The 19,566-nt window shown below is 47.2% G+C and overlaps 2 protein-coding genes and 1 long non-coding RNA gene across 6 annotated transcripts in view; 2 read left to right on the plus strand and 1 right to left on the minus strand.

Annotated features, from left to right (window-relative positions):
- Nucleotides 1-842: 842 nt before the first annotated feature.
- Nucleotides 843-12,107, plus strand: MRM2 (mitochondrial rRNA methyltransferase 2). Of its 3 annotated transcripts, none has more exons than XM_077331574.1 (3): nucleotides 843-1,014; nucleotides 3,550-3,839; nucleotides 10,976-12,107. In XM_077331574.1, the coding sequence occupies exons 1-3, from the start codon at nucleotides 1,007-1,009 to the stop codon at nucleotides 11,404-11,406; spliced, it is 729 nt and encodes a 242-aa protein (XP_077187689.1). In that variant the 5' UTR covers nucleotides 843-1,006; the 3' UTR covers nucleotides 11,407-12,107. The 3 variants fall into 3 exon arrangements, with proteins under 3 accessions (XP_077187689.1, XP_077187687.1, XP_077187688.1); XM_077331572.1 differs by having other exon boundaries at nucleotides 854-1,126; XM_077331573.1 differs by lacking the exon at nucleotides 843-1,014 and adding an exon at nucleotides 1,882-2,059.
- On the minus strand, nucleotides 2,710-4,973 carry LOC143834797 (uncharacterized). Its single transcript, XR_013229893.1, has 3 exons — nucleotides 4,778-4,973; nucleotides 4,611-4,661; nucleotides 2,710-3,028 (listed from the first exon to the last, which is right to left on the minus strand). It is a non-coding gene; the product is annotated as an uncharacterized LOC143834797 (long non-coding RNA).
- A 192-nt stretch (nucleotides 12,108-12,299) lies between the features above and the next one.
- Nucleotides 12,300-19,566, plus strand: part of LOC143834795 (excitatory amino acid transporter 5-like) — a 31,470-nt gene continuing 24,203 nt past the window's right edge. For both annotated transcript variants that reach the window (XM_077331571.1, XM_077331570.1), the window contains exon 1: nucleotides 12,300-15,461. In XM_077331571.1, coding sequence (XP_077187686.1) covers nucleotides 15,042-15,461 — 420 coding nt within the window. In that variant the 5' untranslated portion in view covers nucleotides 12,300-15,041. The remainder of the gene's footprint in view (nucleotides 15,462-19,566) is intronic.

Below are 19,566 nucleotides of genomic sequence, written 5' to 3' on the forward strand. Positions count from 1 at the left end.
TTCTCCTAAGGGTATTTCTAAACGAGGATTTCTAGTTAATGGTAGAATTACACACTGGAAGCATATATAATTAAAATATGTAGCCAAGTGGGTAAGAGAGTTATGCAGGCAAGTGGGGCAATCCCCTTAAATGTTAATCTCTAAATTTTCAAGCCGCTCAAACTCAGCCGGGGAAGAGGACAAAGCTCCGTCACATCTCCCTGGAAAGCACGACGCTCATATTCCTGCGGCAGATAGTGGCGTGCGCCGCGATCAACATTCGCGATCCTGGTACTTTTAGCAGGACGCTGGGCCTGTTTCCAGTGTGGGGGCCAAGATTTGCTTTCAGTGCGATTATCCTGTGGCTTGAATGAGCTTAACAAAATCAGAGTCCAAGAGCACCTTGAAGACCAGCCAAGATTGATTCAAGGCGTGAGCTTTTGAGTGTATGTGCATGCACTCGAAAGCTCACGCCTTGAATCAATCTTGGTAGGTCTTCAAAGTGCTCTTGGACTCTGATTTTGTTCTGCTACTTCAGGCCAAAACGGCTAACCCACTTGAATCTATCCTTATTGAATGGTCTTAATTGGTGATATCGGGCAATGCTAGGAGCCTGACGAAACTCAGGATTTCTTTTAATAACAAGGAAATCCAACGACTCCTGCTGTTTGTTGAGTTGGTCCACAACGAATTGCAAAAAACCCAGAAATCATTTCATGCCATTTACTGACCTATTTCAAAATCAACACAAGACAACTTACAAGCGTTCCAGTTCTCCAGAACTCTTTATTGGCGGGATGTTAAAAACTTTCTTTTTTTTAAGGGGGTGGTATGGGATGCGGAGAAGCCAAGAAACCAGAAATCCATGCTCAGTTCTCCAGCAAGGCGGGAAACCAAGCTCTTGGGGGAGCGGAACTAGAAAGATGGTTTTCTGTTTCCGGGGGGGAGAAGTTTGACATTGGACCAAATTGTTCCTTGCTTGATAAGTGTCCCCCTGTTCCCGGAAGTGGCGGCTGGCCTTGGGGCAATGAGTCGGTGAGCACTGCGGGCTCCCTCTCTCTTGGGCTACAATGGGAGCCTGGGATAGCGCCTGGCGTATGCAGCTGGGTCGGTGGCCTCTTTGGGACTCAGGGTGGCCAATTTCCAGGTAGGGCCTGGAGATCTCCCGGATCGGGAATCTCCCTATCTGCAGACAAAAGAGATCCGATCCCGTCGAGAAAATGGCTCTCGGACCCTGTAGAAGAAAGAAGTCTCCTCTCCAAGCCCCACTTTTCCCAAGCTCTCCCCTAAAACTTCCAGGGATTTCCCACTCTCATCAGCATCCAGTGTACCTGAGGGACCGCCTCCCCGCCTATGCCCCCAAAAGAGCTCTGCGCTCCACTGCCACCAACCAGCTACGGATCCCTGGCCCTAAAGAAGTGTGTCTGGTCTCGACCAGGGCCAGAGCATTCTCCGTCCTGGCCCCCACCTGGTGGAACGAGCTCCCAGAAGAGATCAGGGCCCTGACGGAGCTTAAACAGTTCCGCAGGGCCTGCAAGAAGGAGCTCCTCCATCAGGCATTTGGCCGAGACCAGACGTAATCAACAGCGACCAAGGGCCCCTGCTCCCCCCACCCCCCCTCAGAATTCAATCAATAAGCCACCCCCCTCAGAATCCCATCAATAAGCCCTGGACCTGTTTGTAGTACTATATTGTTATACCGTTATATTGTGCTGTTATTTTGGTTACAATTATTAGTTATCAGTTATACATGTTACAGACTGTTTTATGTATTGTTCTCTGTTATGATGTAAACCGCCCTGAGCCTCCGGGGAGGGCGGTATAGAAGTATGATAAATAAATAAATAAATCCTAGACCCCTTATTGGCACCTTTCTTCCTCTGCCTGTACTGTCTTACAGGGTTGTGAGGATAAATGCGGGAGAAGGAAACTGAACCTTCTGGGCTTCTGGCTCTGCTCATGGACCTTCTGACGGCACCTTGGTTTTGGCCACAGTGTGACATAGAATGTGGGCCTGGATGGGGCATTGGCCTAATCCAACAAGGCTTCTCTTACGGTCTTGTGTTCTTAACCTTACTGGGTGGGTTGGAGCTGGTCTTATTTCCCCTCTAGGGTTTTCCCCTCCAGGGTTGCCAGTCCAGGCTGGAATTCTTGAGGTAGTGCCTTAGGAGGATGGGGCTTGAGGAGAGGAGGGAGTTCATTTCCAAAATGGCCATTTTTCCTTGGATCTCTTATCACCTGGAGAAAAGTCATAATCCCAGGAGATCTCCAGCCACCACTGACCTTATTGTAAGGGTGCCAACTCTTTATTGTAAAATTCCTAGAGATCTGGGAGTGGGGCCTGGGGAGGGGAGAAATGCCCTTGGGGTTTGATAGTCCACTCTCCAAAGCAGCCATACACGACCTTTACTTTACTGGGTGTGCACAGCTCAATTACACACACTCCCATACTTTCCCTGCTTGGAAGTGAAATCTTGGAAAATTCTCCATGGGTATTGCTGCCAGCTTAGGAAGTTGGCTGCCGATTGCTTTCTCCCCCTTTCAGGTTTCGTATGTACCTGATAGGCAAGTACCCTCTTGATGTTTCCCTTATGCCATGTCTTCTGGTGTATATGTTTTTGTTTGTTTTTGCAGTTTGTGGGGAACATTGTGTTTTTATCTCCAAGGGAGATTTTGCTTAGCAAAAAATTACTCCTGCCATCGAATTTGCAAAACAAAATATGATTCTCTGACCTAGAAATTTTATTTTGCTGTTATGGGACCTTTACACAATGCAGGGGATCCTGGGAAAATGTTTGGTTCTTTGTAGGAACCTGGCCAGGGATAACATTCCTTGGAATGTGCATAAGAAAAATCAGCATTTTTTTCCGCTGAGAAACCTCTGATAAGCTTCTCAGTTTGAAGATAGTGCCCCTGCTGACACCTTTCCTGGAGTCTGCCATTTGTTTTTAGAAAGTGGGTGTGGCTAGGTGGCTGCTGTCCATCAAGTCTTCTGATTGTCCACTGGAGACTTGCTTGGTTGTGTAAAATAATGGTATTTCAGTAGCATCTGAAAAATAAATTGTTCGCTTTATTCTGTTTTCTCAATTCTCATTCCTAATTTTGTTTTTAATTGCTCCTCTAGTCTCCTGCATTTGGGCTTCCTTTCTGTGTGGCTTCACCTTTTGGGGTTGCCCCCACCCCAACGGTGCCCCCAGATGCTTTGGCAGGGGCTCTCAATCTGAGGTCTTTCACATCACCTCCTACCTGATCCTTTTATTTGGAGATAACGAGGATTAAACCTGAGACCTTTTACATGCAAAACAGATGCTCTGCCAGTGAGCCACAGCCTATATGAGCCTAATTAGGAGGCATGGATGGATGACCTTGAAGAATATCTGCTAATGATTAATACGCAGTAAATCAGAGAACAGTTATGTTTTAGCTGGAACAGTCTAGAAGATTCCTGCAAGGCTTGATACCTGACTTAAAAATGGAATCAGAAGTATGGCAAAAATCTAAAGAGACAGGTGTCGATTCTTAGCTCTGTGTTCGTTTGGCAATGCAAATATTTTGTCTCTTCTTTCACAGGTCTCACAAGTTACTGAGCCTTTCGCTTCAGTGCTTACAAATCCACTTGGCATCGCAATGCCCCAAAAGCAAAACAGGGGCTGAGCATCGTTGGCTGCAGCGGCAGTTCAAGGACCCGTTTGTAAAGGCGGCCCAAAAGCAGAGCTATCGCTGCCGAAGCGCTTTCAAGCTGCTGGAAATGGATGACAAACATGGCATTCTTCGCCCTGGCCTTCGCGTGTTAGATTGCGGCACGGCCCCTGGTGCTTGGGCTCAGGTGACAGTCCAGAGAGTCAATGCTGCAGGATCGGGTGAGTGCCTTTCAAAAGGAAAACCAAGTCAAGGAGACTCCTTTCCCTGCCTTTTTAATGCTGCAACATCTACATCCTGAGCTGATGATGGGAGTGGTGGGTGATTAAAAGCAACTTGGTGCAGTGGTTGGAACCATGGCAGAGATCCAAAGATTTTTTTACTGCTTCCTCCCTCCTCCAACTGGCTTTTATCACAAAGGCTTAAGAGAGTGTGCCCCCCCCTGAGCACATTTCTAGAGTGCTTTGCTGTTCTTAGGGTCATATATTGGAAATACCGGATTGTAGGCTATCACCTTCTTTGATCTCTTTTGAAGGAAAATAGATAGATCCAGGGATAGTCCAGGAGTTAAACCTTCCCTTTTCAGTCTCTCAAAAGCTTATACCCTGAAATTCCAGAAAGGATCAAGTACTGGGTGATCTCAGAGCCTCTAGAGATCCTGGAAAGCTGCTGCTAGCCAGAGCAAAAGCCAAAATAAAGCTAGAGGGGTAGGACCCAGTGAAGGACCAAATGCAGGGCAAGTACAGAGGCACTGGGATACCAATATGGCAAATCAAATATACAAAAAATGACTTTTATGGAGTCTTCAAATTTCCATTCTTCTATATAAATCCCAACATGTTTAGCTCTTTGGCTTTATCAAGGGACTTCAATTCTTAGGAAGAATTCCTAAGTAATTGTTAATTGTTAAAGTAAGTAAATAAGTAATTGTTAAAAAAATAATTAATAAACGCAAATCAACAATATGAATGACTAATGCCATGAATACATACTTCATATTTTGAAAAACAACTTCAGTGTAGAGAAGTAATCTAACAAAGAGTCTAGAACAGAAACAAAAATGTTATAAATATTATGGTAATAAGAATCTACCTAGTATACAAATTAGTTATTGAAAAATTAAACAACTTTTAAAATTCAAGATACAATAGAGACTTACAAGATAGTTTCAACAATTGCTATTCATAGCTAAGGGTGTTCCAGACGCATCTGAAGCTGGGTGAAAGGAATGTTAAATAGCATTTGTAATTACCCACAGCTGTGGGATACAGTAAAACACCAATGAGTCAGCAGTTACAGAAAGCAGCATAAACCTGACAGGTTCTTCAACCCCTTAGGTTCCATGGTGCCAGTTTTAAAAATTGTACGAGCTTCCTCCTGTTCTAATAGCTGATTGATATCTAGTCTTTTAAAGCTTTCTTTTTCAAATCTTTTAAAGGCATAGCAGCGCAATTGTTCCCATTTATGATTTTTAATTAAACAATGTTCCACAATGGGAGCAGATAGGATCCCATTTTTTATTTGGGATTTATGGTCGCTCAGGCGTGTTCTTATAGCACGAGTGCTTTTGCCCATGTAAATTAAATATATAAAAGAATAAAGAAGAATGGAAGACTCCATAAACGTTATTTTTGTATATTTGATTGGCCATATTGGTATCCCAGTGCCTCTGTGCTAGCCAGAGTAGACAATACATCTTGATAGACCAACAGTCCAATGCAAGATAAAGCAGTTTCATTTAGGAAGGGGATGTGGTTCAGCAGCAGAGCATCTGCTAGACATGCTGAAGTTCCTGTCTTCAAGTCCTACCAATCTCCTGTTTAAAAACTGTCTGCTGCCGGTCAGAGTAGGGAATACAGATTGTGATGGACCGGTGGGCTGATTCAGCAGGTCAACTTTTCCTTGCACTTTCTATATTACTGCCCTTGGATCTTATAAAATAGCCTCATTTAGAATCATAGAATATGTGATATCCATTCCTCCAGCTTTCCCTTCCTCAGGTCTCTTGCTATCTAGCACATAAATGTCCATCTTTTATCTGAAGTCAGACCACTGTAGCCAAGATCTTTCCCTGATGTGGAGATGAATTCAGGGACCATGTGCTCCCTGGCTGTTTTCTGTCCCTCTTTTTCTATGACTAACGTTCATTTTTTTTGGCCTGGAGTCTTTAACCCCTTACATTCCCGTTTGGGGGCCCATCTCTCCGGGACTAGCTCTTACATCGTTAGCGTCAGCCAAAGTGCCCCGATGTTGCAAAATGTCGTAATTGGCCTTCCTCCCTCAAGAGTAATAGGTGAAGAAGAGGGTTGCAGAAAGGCCTGCTTTTAAAATAGCTCGTTACAGGGGGCAGCTAAAAATAACCTTTTTTACAGGCTAGAATGGATTAATACGCTATACCCAGCAGGGCTTTGGCAGAGGGCAGATGGATGGGGAGGGAGGCGTGCCAAGTCGATGGTAGGAACATTTGACGGCAGGCTTCCTCAGCAAAGTGGTGCCTGTATTGTGGCTGCCCTAAGTGGCTGTTCCACTAAATAGAATCATAGAATCATAGAATCAAAGACTTGGAAGGGGCCATACAGGCCATCTAGTCTAACCCCCTGCTCAACGCAGGATCAGCCCAAAGCATCCTAAAGCATCCAAGAAAAGTGTGTCTCCAACCTTTGCTTGAAGACTGCCAGTGAGGGGGAGCTCACCACCTCCTTAGGCAGCCTATTCCATTGCTGAACTACTCTGACTGTGAAAAACATTTTCCTGATATCTAGCCTATATCGTTGTACTTGAAGTTTAAACCCATTACTGTATGTCCTCTCCTCTGCAGCCAACTGAAACAGCATCCTGCCCTCCTCCAAGTGACAACCTTTCAAATACTTAATCATGTCCCCTCTCAACCTCCTTTTCTCCAGGCTGAACATTCCCAAGTCCCTCAACCTATCTTCATAGGGCTTGGTCCCTTGGACCGCACTCAAAGAGAACCGCACTCAAAGAGTTGTTGTCAATGGTGTTTCATCAGACTGGAGGGAGGTGAGTAGCAGGGTACCTCAGGCCTCAGATCATCTTCGTTGCTCTCCTCTGTACCCTTTCAATTTTATCTACGTCCTTCTTGAAGTGAGGCCTCCAGAACTGCACACAGTACTCCAGGTGTGGTCTGACCAGTGCCGTATACAATGGGACTATGACATCTTGTGATTTTGATGTGATGCCCCTGTTGATACAGCCCAAAATGGCATTCGCCTTTTTTACCGCTGCATCACACTGCCAGCTCATGTTTAGTTTACAATCCACAAGTACCCCAAGGTCTCGTTCACACACAGTGTTACCTAGAAGCATATCCCCCATCCAGTAGGCATGCTTTTAATTTTTCTGACCCAGATGCAGAACTTTACACTTATCTTTATTAAATTGCATCTTGTTCTCATTTGCCCATTTTTCCATTCTGTTCAGATCTCGTTGAACTCTGTCTCTATCTTCCGGAGTATTTGCCAGTCCTCCCAATTTGGTGTCGTCTGCAAACTTGATGAGTAGTCTCTCCACCCCCTCATCTAGATCATTAATAAATATGTTAAAAAGTACCAGGCCGAGCCCCGAGGTATCCTGCTACTCACCTCTCTCCAGTCTGATGAAACACCATTGACAACAACTCTTTGAGTGCGGTTCTCTAACCAATTCCCTATCCACCTAACTATCTGAAAATCCAGATTGCAGTCCTTCAACTTATCCATCAGAACATCATGGGGAACCTTGTCAAAAGCTTTACTAAAATCCAAGTAAATGACATCAACCGAATTTCCCCGATCCAGCAAACCTGTTACTTGGTCAAAAAAGGAAACCAGGTTGGTCTGACAGGACCTGTTGGAGACAAATCCATGCTGACTTCTTTGGATCGCCAAATTGTTCTCCAGATGTTTGCAGATCGCTCCCTTTAATATCTGCTCCATTATCTTCCCCACAACAGAGGTCAGACTCACTAGTCTGTAGTTTCCCGGATCATCCTTCCTCCCTTTTTTGAAGATCGGAATAACGTTTGCTCTCTTCCAGTCCTCCGGGACATCTCCAGTCCTTAAAGAGGTCCCAAAGATGGGCTGTGCAAGTTCTCTGGAAAGTTCTTTGAGCACTCTCGGGTGCATTTTATCTGGACCAGGGGATTTGAACTCATCCAGTGCAGCTAAATGCCTCTCGACAACCTCTCTATCCATGTTAACCTGCCACCCAGACACTATCCTTTGGCTACGGCCATCTCTAGATGTGCCTGAACACTTTGACCTGTGGGAAAAAACAGATGTAAAATAGGCACTAAGCCTTTCTGCTTTCTCTGCATCCTCCGTTAGAGTTTGTCCATCTGCACTCAACAGTGGGCCTATTGCCTCCTTTACTTTACTTTTGCTCGTCACATAACTGAAAAATCTTTTCTTGTTACAATGGGCTTCCCTGGCCAATCTTAGCTCACTCTCAGCTTTGGCCTTTCTGGTGTTTGATCTACAGTGCCTAGTAACCTGTAGGTACTCTTCTTTAGAGCTCTGTCCTTCCCTCCATTTCCTGAACAATTTCTTTAATTTTCGCCCCTGGCAAGCAACACACCTTTCGGGATAGGGGGTCGGGCCCAGCCACATGGCGATGCATTCCTCTTAGCAGGGAGTCTCCAATTACCAGTACTCTCCTTTTTTTTTCTTCTCAACTCCATTTCCTTCTGTTCCCATGGCCTCTTCCCTTTGTCTTAGACTTCGTTTTGGGACCTCTTCCCTCATTGACCCTTGCACCTCCTCTGCAAGGGCCTGAAATCTATTCTGGAGCTCCAAAGGCCCCAAGAACTGTCTCGCTCTTCGCCATTGAGTCTTTTTCCAAACTGTCTGCAGAGGCTCCCTAGTGAGGTCAATCTCCTTATCCTCTTCAGGACTGGTTGTATCCTCTTTATTCCGAGTTGCAGGGCTCTGGTCTATGAACTCCTCCCCTTTCTTACTTTGGGTCAGAGTAATAATGCTGTCTTCTAATCCCCTAATCCTTTCCTCCAAAAGTTTTACCAGCTTACACTTGGGGCAGATGTAGACCATCTTGTCTTCTGGGAGGAAGGCAATCATGTCACACTCACTGCAGATGATGGGATGAGTGTCCTGGAGGTCCATTGTAATTTCTAGGCAGTGCAAGTACTAGGGAAATATAATCTATTGATTCTAATTGCTCGGCCAAGAACCCCATGCTAAGAGCCACAGGCCAAGAGCCCTTTGTCTATCGCCTCTGGCGAGGAGCAGCCCTTTTTAATCCTCCCAGCAATTACCCAGCAATCACCGCACCCAGGCAGCACAATAGCCTCACCTGGTCAGCAGCAACTCTCCCCAGTAGCTCTCTCCACGTGCTCTCAGTTGTCTGAGCTCTGCCTCTGGTGAGGAGCAGCCCTTTTTAATCCTCCCAACAATTACCCAGCAATCACCTCACCCAGGCAGCACAATAGCCTCACCTGGTCAGCAGCAACTCTCCCCAGTAGCTCTCCCCACGTGCTCTCAGTTGTCTGAAGGCAACAGTGGGTGTTGCCTCTAGGAAGCAGTGGCGGCCAGTTCGTGGTTCATTTTATTTATTTTTTGAATTTTTGAATATGCAGCCCCACGAAGGAAAGCCATGGGAAACCACAGAGGTTAACAGAGGCAACCATCTAATGCTGCATTTTCTAAAAACATTGGAAGGTGATTTGAATAACTAACCCATTTCAGTACAGTGGTACAACGCTGCATAAAAAAGTGTGTGCGTGTGGGGATGAAGAGGGTCAGAGCACAGAACAGGCCACTGAGGGAAGGGGGGTAGTTGGGAATTTTCTGCTTTGTACAGAAGGCTGAACGAGATGACCCTTCCCTCATTCTGTTTTTCTGTGGCTCTTCCACTTTCATATCTGCCTCCCATGTTGACTCAGCTGCTTTTAGGAATGGTGTTGTTTGTGTATTTGCCCCCTTCATACTCTGTAGTTCCCCCCTCCAAAGGGGACCCAAAACTGCTTGTGTCACTCTCCTCTCCTCCATTTTATCCCCACAACCATCCTGTGAGGTAGGCGAGACTGAAAATGTATGGCTGGCTCAATTTTATTCCTCCCTCCCTTCCTTTTATATATGTCGGAATCCACTGATCACTGCCATGATTTAAGATGCCTTGGCCTCTGTGTAGCCATTTTGCCTGTCTGCCTTTTAGCCCTGAAATGTCTGCTAATGGTTCAGTAGTGTTACAAGTGCTGTTATCATTGTAAGTAGTAACACTGGATGCTGCAAGGTCAATTATGGGCATGTTATCATTGTTGGATGCTTTCCCGGACGGCACCTGGACATGAAAGTCTATTTTGTCTGTGTATGTGTGTGTGTGAACATCTTTGGGCGAGAAAGTTGGGGATAAGAACTGCGTTTTGACTTAGCAAGCCAGATTCGGCTTTGAATCGCCCTGGATAGAACTGCTTAAAACTAAACGCTTGCTTTAATAAAGAAGTTGTTGTTTTCAAGTTTGTCATCCTGACCCAAAAGGCAAAAGATTTATGTGATCTGAAGAGAAACCAGACTTTCTGACAATATACCGCCCTCCCGGGGAGCTAGCTCAGGGCAGTGTCCCCAACCTTTTTGAGGCTGGGGACCGGCAGGGCAACTGCCCGCCCACGCATGCCACGCATGCGCGCCTGAAATTGTGCATGCGTGGCTTTTTCGCGCATGTGCGGTTTCGGGGCGCACATGGCGCATGTGCGCATGCGTGGCCAGGCCGCGCATGCGCGATGCCCTGATTCCCTCCCCCCCTCCCGCAGTAAGAAGCTTCCCGGGCCGCAAGCTTGCGGCCTGGGAAGTTTTTTACTGCGGGGAGAGGGAGCCACGGCCCGGCGCCAAGGCCTTCGCGGCCTGCGGGTTGGGGACCACTAGTGTAGAACATCAACCGTAACAATAGTATAAGTTAAAATAATAACATTTTAAAACCATTTAAAAACCACATCTATAACTAGCAGCAACTTCGGTTACAATTGTTATTTCTAGCACAGTCCCTTTTGACAGGTCTATTCCAGGTTACGATGTTTTCGTGTGGGTGATTTTTGTAAGAAGGTGGCATTAGATTTTGTCTATTTATTTATGAGATTTATAATCCGTCCCATCTTTGGGAACTCACCCAATAAGCTTTCATGGCAGACTGGGGTTTTGAACCTGGGTCTCTCAGATCTAAGTCTAGTCACTGTGCACAGCTGGCTGTCTTTTTATTATGAATCCTGGGGGGGGGGTTAGGCTGAGAGTGCATGGCTAGCCTCCAGGTCACCCAGCAAGCAGAGCAGGGATTTCGGCTCAGCCTCACCTTCCTCACAGGGGAATAGTGGGATGTGAATTGAAATTTGACAATGCTGCTTGTTTCCTAGATCAAGGAGCCCCCATTGGCTTTGTTCTCGGGGTTGACCTCCTTCACATTTCCCCTCTGGAAGGAGCCGTCTTCCTGCCTCATTCTGACATCACAGACCTGGACACTCAGAAGAAGATCCAGCTAGGCCTCCCAAAAGGCCAGGTGGATGTTATCCTGAGTGACATGGCGCCGAACGCCACCGGGATCCGGGACATCGATCACCAGCAGCAGATTGGCCTTTGCCTGTCCGTTGCGGATCTGGCCCGGCATGTTTTGGTGCCTGGCGGGACCATGCTTTGCAAGTTGTGGGATGGTTCAGAAAGCCGTCGCCTTCAAAAGAGGCTGATGCAAGACTTTGGGGAAGTGAGAACCTTAAAGCCCCAAGCCAGTAGGAAGGAGTCCTCTGAGATGTATTACCTGGCAAGACAGTACAAGCCCCGCAATATTTAAAAGACCTGATTGATGTCACCAGCGCTTAGTTAGTTAGCTTTGTTAGTTAAGGCTGTGGACGTCTCAGTGATCTGATGGCAGTGGGTGTACGAGCACCTCATTCTTGGTGGCATTGCAGAAATTGAATGGTTGTGGAAGCGACAAAATCGGCAAACTATCTTTGGTCTGGATGCCATTCAAGGAACAATTTTGAAGCACCGAGAAGGACGGTTTATGAGCTTTTTGGCACGTGTCGGAGGGATCGTCGGAATATATCCATTAACCTCGTTGCACCTCTGCAAGCAACGGACTGGGACTCATTCTTACCGGATATCATTCCTTCTTCTCAAAATTCCAGAAGCGGCAATAATCTTAGCAAGTTTGGGGCACCCTCTATAAGATCGCTTCGTCCTAGTTAGAGTAGTCCATGCCCGGCTTGGCTGCAAACCGCCACCAATAACAGGAGCACAATGCATCTTTGTGGCAAAAGTCCTGGTCTGTTTTCAGCCAAACCAAAAACGAAGAGTCTTGCAAACGCTTACGGAATGGAACTGAGAGACTGTTGCCTGTATGGAGCCCGTGCGACTAAACAGGACGTTCCTGAATCAGAGAGAAGCTGCAAGATGAAAGCTTCTTGAGCAGTAAAGTCTTTACAAAAAAAATAAAAAAAAATGTATGCAGTGCCCCCAACATAGAAATAAACATTAGTACCATCTTTGTTACAGCCTGGCTACCCTTTCATCCTTTTTCTCCCTCTTGCTCAACCACCTCCAAGTCCTCTTTCATCACTTGTTACAGGTAGGGTTATCGGCTCTGGGTGTGGAAATTTCTAGAGTGGGGGGGGGGGCTTGATAACTGAGACCATGCTGAGACAGTGCGATCCCGTGCAGACTCTCCTTCGTTCTAAACCCACTGAAATCAAGGGGCTCGGACCGGCCATCCCCGCCTCCCGCTGTGCCTTCTGCTTAAGGGAGCTGCACCAGGGACCAGGTAGCTCCCTTTTAAGCTTTGTACTCAAGGCTTTGGCATCCCTACGGGGGAGAAATAAACCTTCTATGCAGTATGTGCAAGTTTTCTTCTTATCGGAGTGCTTGACCGCCTCTCCTTCCTTTGGCACTCAATACAGATTACAGACTATTAAAATACATACAAATTTTTATTAATAACATATACACTAACATTTTATATCACTAAAAACGTCCCCTTCTTCATGACAACTAATTGTTGATTAATTAACTGATTACCTATTTATCCAATATTTGGACTCACATCCCTAATCAGAGCCAATGGGATGAAATTAATCCAATGAAATTCCATCTAAACATCCAGAAAAAGTTCCTGAGAGTCAGAGCGGTTTCTCAATGGAACAGGTTTCCTCGGGAGGTGGTGGGTTCTCCATCCTTGGAGATTTTTAAACATAGGCTGGAGAGCCACCTGACGGAGAGGCTGATTCTGTGAAGGCAAAGGAGTGGCAGGTGACAGTGGATGAGTGATAGGGTTCTGAGTGTCCTGCATAGTGCAGGTGGTTGGACTAGATCAGGGGTCCTCAATCCCCGGTCTGCGGCCCGGTATTGGGCCGCAAAGGCCATGGTACCGGGCTGCCAGCGGCCGCACCTGCCTCCCCCCCCCCGCAGCGAGAGGGGGGAAGAGGCAGGCACGGCCGCTGGCACGCCAGTGACGCAAACACGCATGCGCGGAGCTGCGTTTACATGCAGCTGCGGCGGCCGGGCCGCCGGCTCTCTCCCACCCTCGACTACAAGAAGGTTGGGGACCGCTGGACTAGATCACCCAGGAGGCCCCGTCCAGCTCTATGATTCTATGATTCTTTTACAGTTTATGTAAAACTGCTGAGAGCGCCAGACGCAGCCCCCAGCACATATGGTTTGGCACTCAGCTGTAAGGATGCCAGTGTCCAGGTGGGACCTGGGGATCTCCTGGATTTACAGCTCCTCTCCAGACATTAGTGATTAGTTTCCCTGGAGAAAATGGCAACTCTGGAGGGGGGACTCCATAGCATTATACTCCACCAAGGTCCCTATCTTCCTCAGGTTTCACCTCCAGAGCCACAGGATTTAACCAACCTGGTTCTGGTACCCCCAGCCCCACCTTTCACCTGCTAGTGGTTAGCCATGAAGCTCATTCAACGCTCTTGGACTAGCTGGAATTCTGACACTCTTGGGATGCACAAGTACGGCAAGGCACGGGTTATGGCTTAGCTTGTTCAAGAACTAGATCAGTGGTCTTCAACCCCCGGCCTGGGACTGGTAGTGGTCCGTGGATCAGTCGGTACCAGGCCGCGGCTCCTCCTCATCCTCCTCCCCAGCTGCTGCCTTGGGGCAGTCCTGCCACTCTGCCACTGGCTCACCTTTAGTACTCTCCGGCGGCCGCCATGGCTGGGGCTCCCCCTTGGCATGGCACTGTGCAGCAGGCGGCAGGAAGTCAGGGGCGCCGGCAGGAAAGCAAGTGGAGCAGGGGCTCAAGCGGGGGCGACGTCCCTCAGCAAAAGACATCCTTCAGCCCCCTGGGCCTCATAAAATTGTCAAGCATTAACCGGTCCCCGGTGATAAAAAGGTTGGGGACCACTGAACTCAATAAAAGTTTGAAAAACTGCATTTAGTGAGGTGCACAGAGATAATTAGTATACTAAGCAGTGAAAAATAAGAACATTATGAAACATCTCTTGCCAACACAATGTACTCACAAAGAATGGCAAAGTGGTGCCCTGTTTTTAGAAAGTGGGTGGGGCCAGATGGGGGATGGGCCAACGGAGTGGCAACCGGTTGGGAAAATCACATTGATTCAGTGCCACCTTCTACCACAAAGCTGGTTTTATCTCTTTCAGGTTTTTTTTTTTAATTCTCCCTATCCTCCCCTGTGCTGAAGCTTCCATTGCCTCCTTTGGCAGCCATTTTGTGGCTGCGCCCAAGACCCTGTGTCAGAATTCCAAAGGTACCCACAGGCTCCCAAAAGTTGGGGACTTCTGACTTGCGGGCTTGCTCATGTGGCTGTGCTCAAACCCGAGATTCTTAAGAATTCTGAACAAGCTACGTAAATACGAATTATTTATTTTGATTGTGCTGGAATGGCCAACAGTGTTTTATTTCTTAAGCTGCCCTTCGCTAAAGAGCTGGCCCAGTGGGTGAAGACTTTTCTCCTCTCACCAACTTCATTAAGGTAGGCCGGGCTGAGAGGTGATCCTCCTAAACACCGCCTTGGGTTTTGGTGATTGCCAAAGCGGCCAAGCCAAAGCGCATATCCCTACTCTGGATTGAGTCTGGATTCCCGTTACACCCCTGACCTTGGGGACCATCCAGAAGTGGTGGCAGTCCTACCTTACAGGGAGGTTGGCCTATCTCACTTCCTCGGTTTTGTAATTTTGTGTTGACCCTCTTGGGGACACCCGCTTAGCTGAGATCTGCGGACGGCCTTGGCTAAGCGGGGTGTTCCCACCCCAGGACATCTGAAGAGGTACAATTTGGCCACCCACCCCTGCTGTAGCTCATTCCATATCATACAGCTCGTTCCCCGAGCCACGAGTCTATATATGGGCTCCCGTCAGCTTCTCCACTAAATCTGTTCATCTTGAAGGTGCTAAAAGCGAGGCCTTGATTGGGTTTCATGGCAACCTACCTCGGGCTCAAGTGACGTCATCTGAGATGTCACTTCCCATTAAGCTTAAAAGAGCTCAGTCCGCTGCTGGCTTCCCTCTTGGTGGAGATTATCGAGGCGAGAAAGAGCGTGTCTCCGTGACGCCTGCCTTTAGGCGAACTCCTGCAGCGAGGCATGACCTGACTGCACCAGAACCTTCTCCCAATGAAGCCCGACAGCCTCCAGATCTTTGGCCTCGCCGCCACACTCTCCTGCTCAAGATGGATCGTTGTGGGACCCTGAAGGACATCATGTGGGACCGCGTTAAGGAATCCTTTTTGAGCCCGCTGTCCGTGGCCTTCTCCAAAGTCCGGAAGGCGCTCCGGGTGTTCTGGAACAAAAACGGGCTCTTGACGCTTTCGTTGCTTTCGGTGGTCACCGGATGTCTTCTGGGCTTCCTGCTGAGGACGCTGGAGCTGTCCGACCTCGTAAGTGGCTGGAACACGCTGGCTGGGTGGGTAAGAGGAGGATGCTGTGAGGATGCAGGGATAGCAACAGTGGAAGCTGGAGATGGACATCTAAAATGTTGGGCCAGAAATCGGAGTGGCTTCTGACAGGGAAGCAGGGATGCCAGCCTCCACGTGGGACCAGGGCATCCTCTGGAATCACTGCTCGTCTCCAGACCACAGGGATCAGTTCCCCAAGAGAAAAGGGCAACTGAGGAGGTGGATTCTGTGGCATTATATACCCCTGCAGACCCTCCCTTCCCCAAACCTCTCTCTCCCCCTCTCTCTCATCAAAATGTCCTGCCTGGCTGCTGTGGTTAACCCTGGAAAGACCAAAGTCACGCTGGGGGTTGGGAAGGCAGAGGCTGAGAGGAACATTCTGCTCCCTGTTCTTAACGGGGCACAAGGGACCCTTGGCCACTCAAGAGCCTCCCGCTTATACAGGGCCCAGCATCACTGCAAAAAGTGGACTTCTTCCAGTTCAGCCCAGCCGGAAAGAAGGCTGGCCTGGCTGCAATCACATGAAAAGTCGAGGTTTCTCCTCAAATTCCAGCTGGTGCAAAGTGCTGCAGTTTGGTGAGCTTGGAGAGCCAGCGTGGTTAACAGCAGTGGCTTCTAATCTGGCGAGCCGGGGTTGATTCCCTGCTTTTTCCCACATGCAGCCAGCTGGGTGATCTTGGGCTTGCCACAGTCCTGTTAGCTGTTCTCACTGAGCAGGTCACTCAGAGCTCTCTCAGCCCCACCTCCCTCACAGAGTGCCTGTTGTGGGGAGAGGAAGAAAAGGTGATTGGAAGCTGCTTTGAGACTCCTTCGGGTAGTGAAAGGCAGGGTATAAAAACCAACTCTTCTTGCTTATTATCTGGAGCTACAAGGAGCCTGCATATTATTTCCATTCTGCAGTCACCCCACTGGCCCTCCATCAGTTACTGAGCTCAGTTTGAAGTATTGACAACATTCATGGCCTCGGACCTTCATAGCAGCGAGACAATCTCACCCCCTGAGCTCCACCGTGACAGCTTTGCGGCTCAGAGCAGGGCCTTCTGCAAGTGCCAACCTCCAAACAGTCAAAATCAATAACTGCCCATCTATGGGCCTTCTCCGTGGTGGCCCCCACGTTGTGGCATGGCCTGCCTGAGGTTGCCAGGAAGGCTCCTGCTGGATAAATTATTAGGGACTGCGGTGTACATATCTTTATGTAGTTGGCTGTGAAAGTGGATCCGAAGCTATAGTTTTTGTATCATTTAATGTGTCACATTAAATCTTACACTTTGCCTCAGTTTTCTGGTTGATTCTACAACCCAAATTCCAATTCACTGCTTATTGGCTGTCCTACTTATAGATCGTATAGACTCGTTCTGCGTAATCCGCCTTGAGTCCCAGTGAGAAAGGGGGAAATATAAATATTCTACTTCGCAACTGACAATAACAACCAAAGTCAGTCTTCAGTCCTTATTGCAAACTTGTTATTAGGTTCTGTGAACACAATGAACTTAAGGTAAATTTTGCCAAGTATAACATCAGGATATTTTTTTAAATCAACGAAATTGCCACACTGGAAAATCAAGGGGCAAAAGATCGAGCAGGTTGATCAATTTAATTATCTAGGCATCACTTTTCTTAATTCCTTGAAACGGTCTTCTCATTGGAAGCAAAGTCTGAACCTAATAAACCAGCAAACAAATTGATCACCAGGTTCTACATTATGAAAGGCGGGCAAGGCTAAATATTTTTTGATCTAAACTGTTGTTGTTTTTAGGTGCAAAGTCGTGTCCGGCCCATCGCGACCCCATGAACAATGATCCTCCAGGCCTTCCTGTCCTCTAACATTCCTCAGAGTCCATTTAAGTTTGCACTGACTGCTTCAGTGACTCCATCCAGCCACCTCGTTCTCTGTAGTCTCCTTCTTCTTTTGCCCTCCATCGCTCCCAGCATTAGGCTCTTCTCCAGGGAGTCCTTCCTTCTCATGAGGTGGCCAAAGTATTTGAGTTTCATCTTCAGGATCTGGTCTTCTAAGGAGCAGTCCAGGCTGATCTCTAGGACTGACCGGTTTGTCTAAACTGGTAGCAAAACTGTTCTATGGTGTTTCTGTTTGGGGCCAGAAAACCTCCCCTGACTTGGACAGGGTTCACTCTACCTTCTTTTGCCACCTACTCGGCATGCCTAAGGCGCATTATGCACGGAGGGGAAGGTCCGCATTTGGGGTGGAATGGCGTCGCCTAAAATCACTGATAATGCACGGCGCTGGCTGCAACCGGCCTCAGATTCGTTAGCAAGACGCGGAAGAAAGTGGAGCTTCCGGCCGACCAGGGTGCAACCAGAAGTGGCGCCGGCATTGCCGCGTGCATAATCTGGGTGCAAAACTCTGGGTTTTGCCGCCGTTGCATCCCGTCTCGTGCGTAAGCGGTTTGCTTTGCTTCTTCCCCCTCGTGTTTTCATGTAACCCAAAATTGCCGTGTCGGCGGCCGTGCATAATAGGCCTAAGTGTGTCTTCTATTTTACAATCTGTTTAGAGATGGGTGTTACCTTAATGGCCTCCCAAGCCTGGCTCCTTATCTTTAAATACCGGTTGCAAATACATCCCAGAGCCTCAGCAGAGAGCTTAATCCAGCTGATGTTATTTGACAGCTTCCTCTGGCCTTGGCCAGAGATGATTAGTGGCAAACTAAAATCCGTTGGGCTTTCGTTGGATCAGTGTGAAAACCTTGATGAACAACAAGCTTATAACGTGATTAAGCAGCGAATCCTGGACCTCACCTATCAACCTGTCATAGCTGGGGCACGTCAAACCTGCTCTCTGATAACCTTCGATATCTTCCCTTCTGTGGGTAGAACACTGGATTATTTCTCATCATGGACCTTGCCTTCTAAGAAAAGATGCTTCACCCTGGCATGCTAAAATTAATTACCAACAGCATTAACTAAATTGCTGTTTTTTAAAAGTCTCATACTCGGAGAGACTGCACCTGCTCAGCTAAAGAACCAGAATCTATTGAGTATGTTCTCTTCCATTGCGAGCAATGTCTCCTGAAACCAATATTGAGAAGTGATGGCTCCCACAACACCAAGAAGTTAACCAGTTACTTTCTCCAAGATCGATTCAAGCGGGTTGCCGTGTTGGTCTGAAGTATCACAACAAAATCAATAGCTCCTTTAAGACCAATCAAGATTTCAAGTGCATGCACAGAGTGCATTTTTTAAGTGTGCTTGCACTCGAAACTTCCGCCTTGAATAAATCTTGGTTGGTATTAAAAGTGCTACCGGACTCTGATTTTGTTTCTCCAAGATCGCCAAATTCAGATGACTGGATTTATTGTCAGGTTTCTATATTTGTCCCTATTCACCCTCCACGTTAACTCCTCCAGACTGCCTGAGTCTGAAATCTGATGACTGACTCTTTTTATGGATTAAAGTTTTATTTCTCTTTTATATATGCCAATTCAAGGTATTGCATTTTAACTGGAATGATTATAGTAATGACCATTAGGGCTTCTGCCAATTCAAGATGGCCAGGAACGAAAGGCCCGTCAGTCGAGTCAATTTTGGAGCTTTTTTCAGGGCACATGTTTTAGCATAGGACAAGCATAGGAGTGAGGCTTGCTCTTCATGGATATTTATTACATTATATTATTTTATCATCCTTATACAAGTTAATTATGCTGTGTATACATTTAAAAAATGAGTCTAATAGCACCTTTAAGGCCTACAAAGATTTATTCAAGGCGTGAGATTTCGCGTGCAGATACACTTAAAAAATGCCGGTCAAAGTTTTTGCCAGTCCGAGAGCACACAAACCTGAGCCTTGATTAAATCTTTGTTGGTCTTAAAGGTACCATTGGACTCAAATTGTGTTGTGCTACTTCAGACCAATGCAATGACCCAATGGAATCTGTGCATACATAGAAAAGAGAGGATTTCCCCCCAAAAAATAGCTGTTTGTAAGGTAGGCAGGTTTGACATCTTTGGAGATTGTATTTTGGAATCATTTGACGTTTTATGTTTATTTCTAATTCTTTTATTTCTAGCATGCATGTAACATTACGCTGCGGAGCCACTGACAAAGATACTGTTGAAAACATATCTATTTTCT

The sequence above is a fragment of the Paroedura picta genome, chromosome 4, assembly GCF_049243985.1.
Source record: "Paroedura picta isolate Pp20150507F chromosome 4, Ppicta_v3.0, whole genome shotgun sequence".
Classification (NCBI taxonomy): Eukaryota; Metazoa; Chordata; class Lepidosauria; order Squamata; family Gekkonidae; genus Paroedura; species Paroedura picta.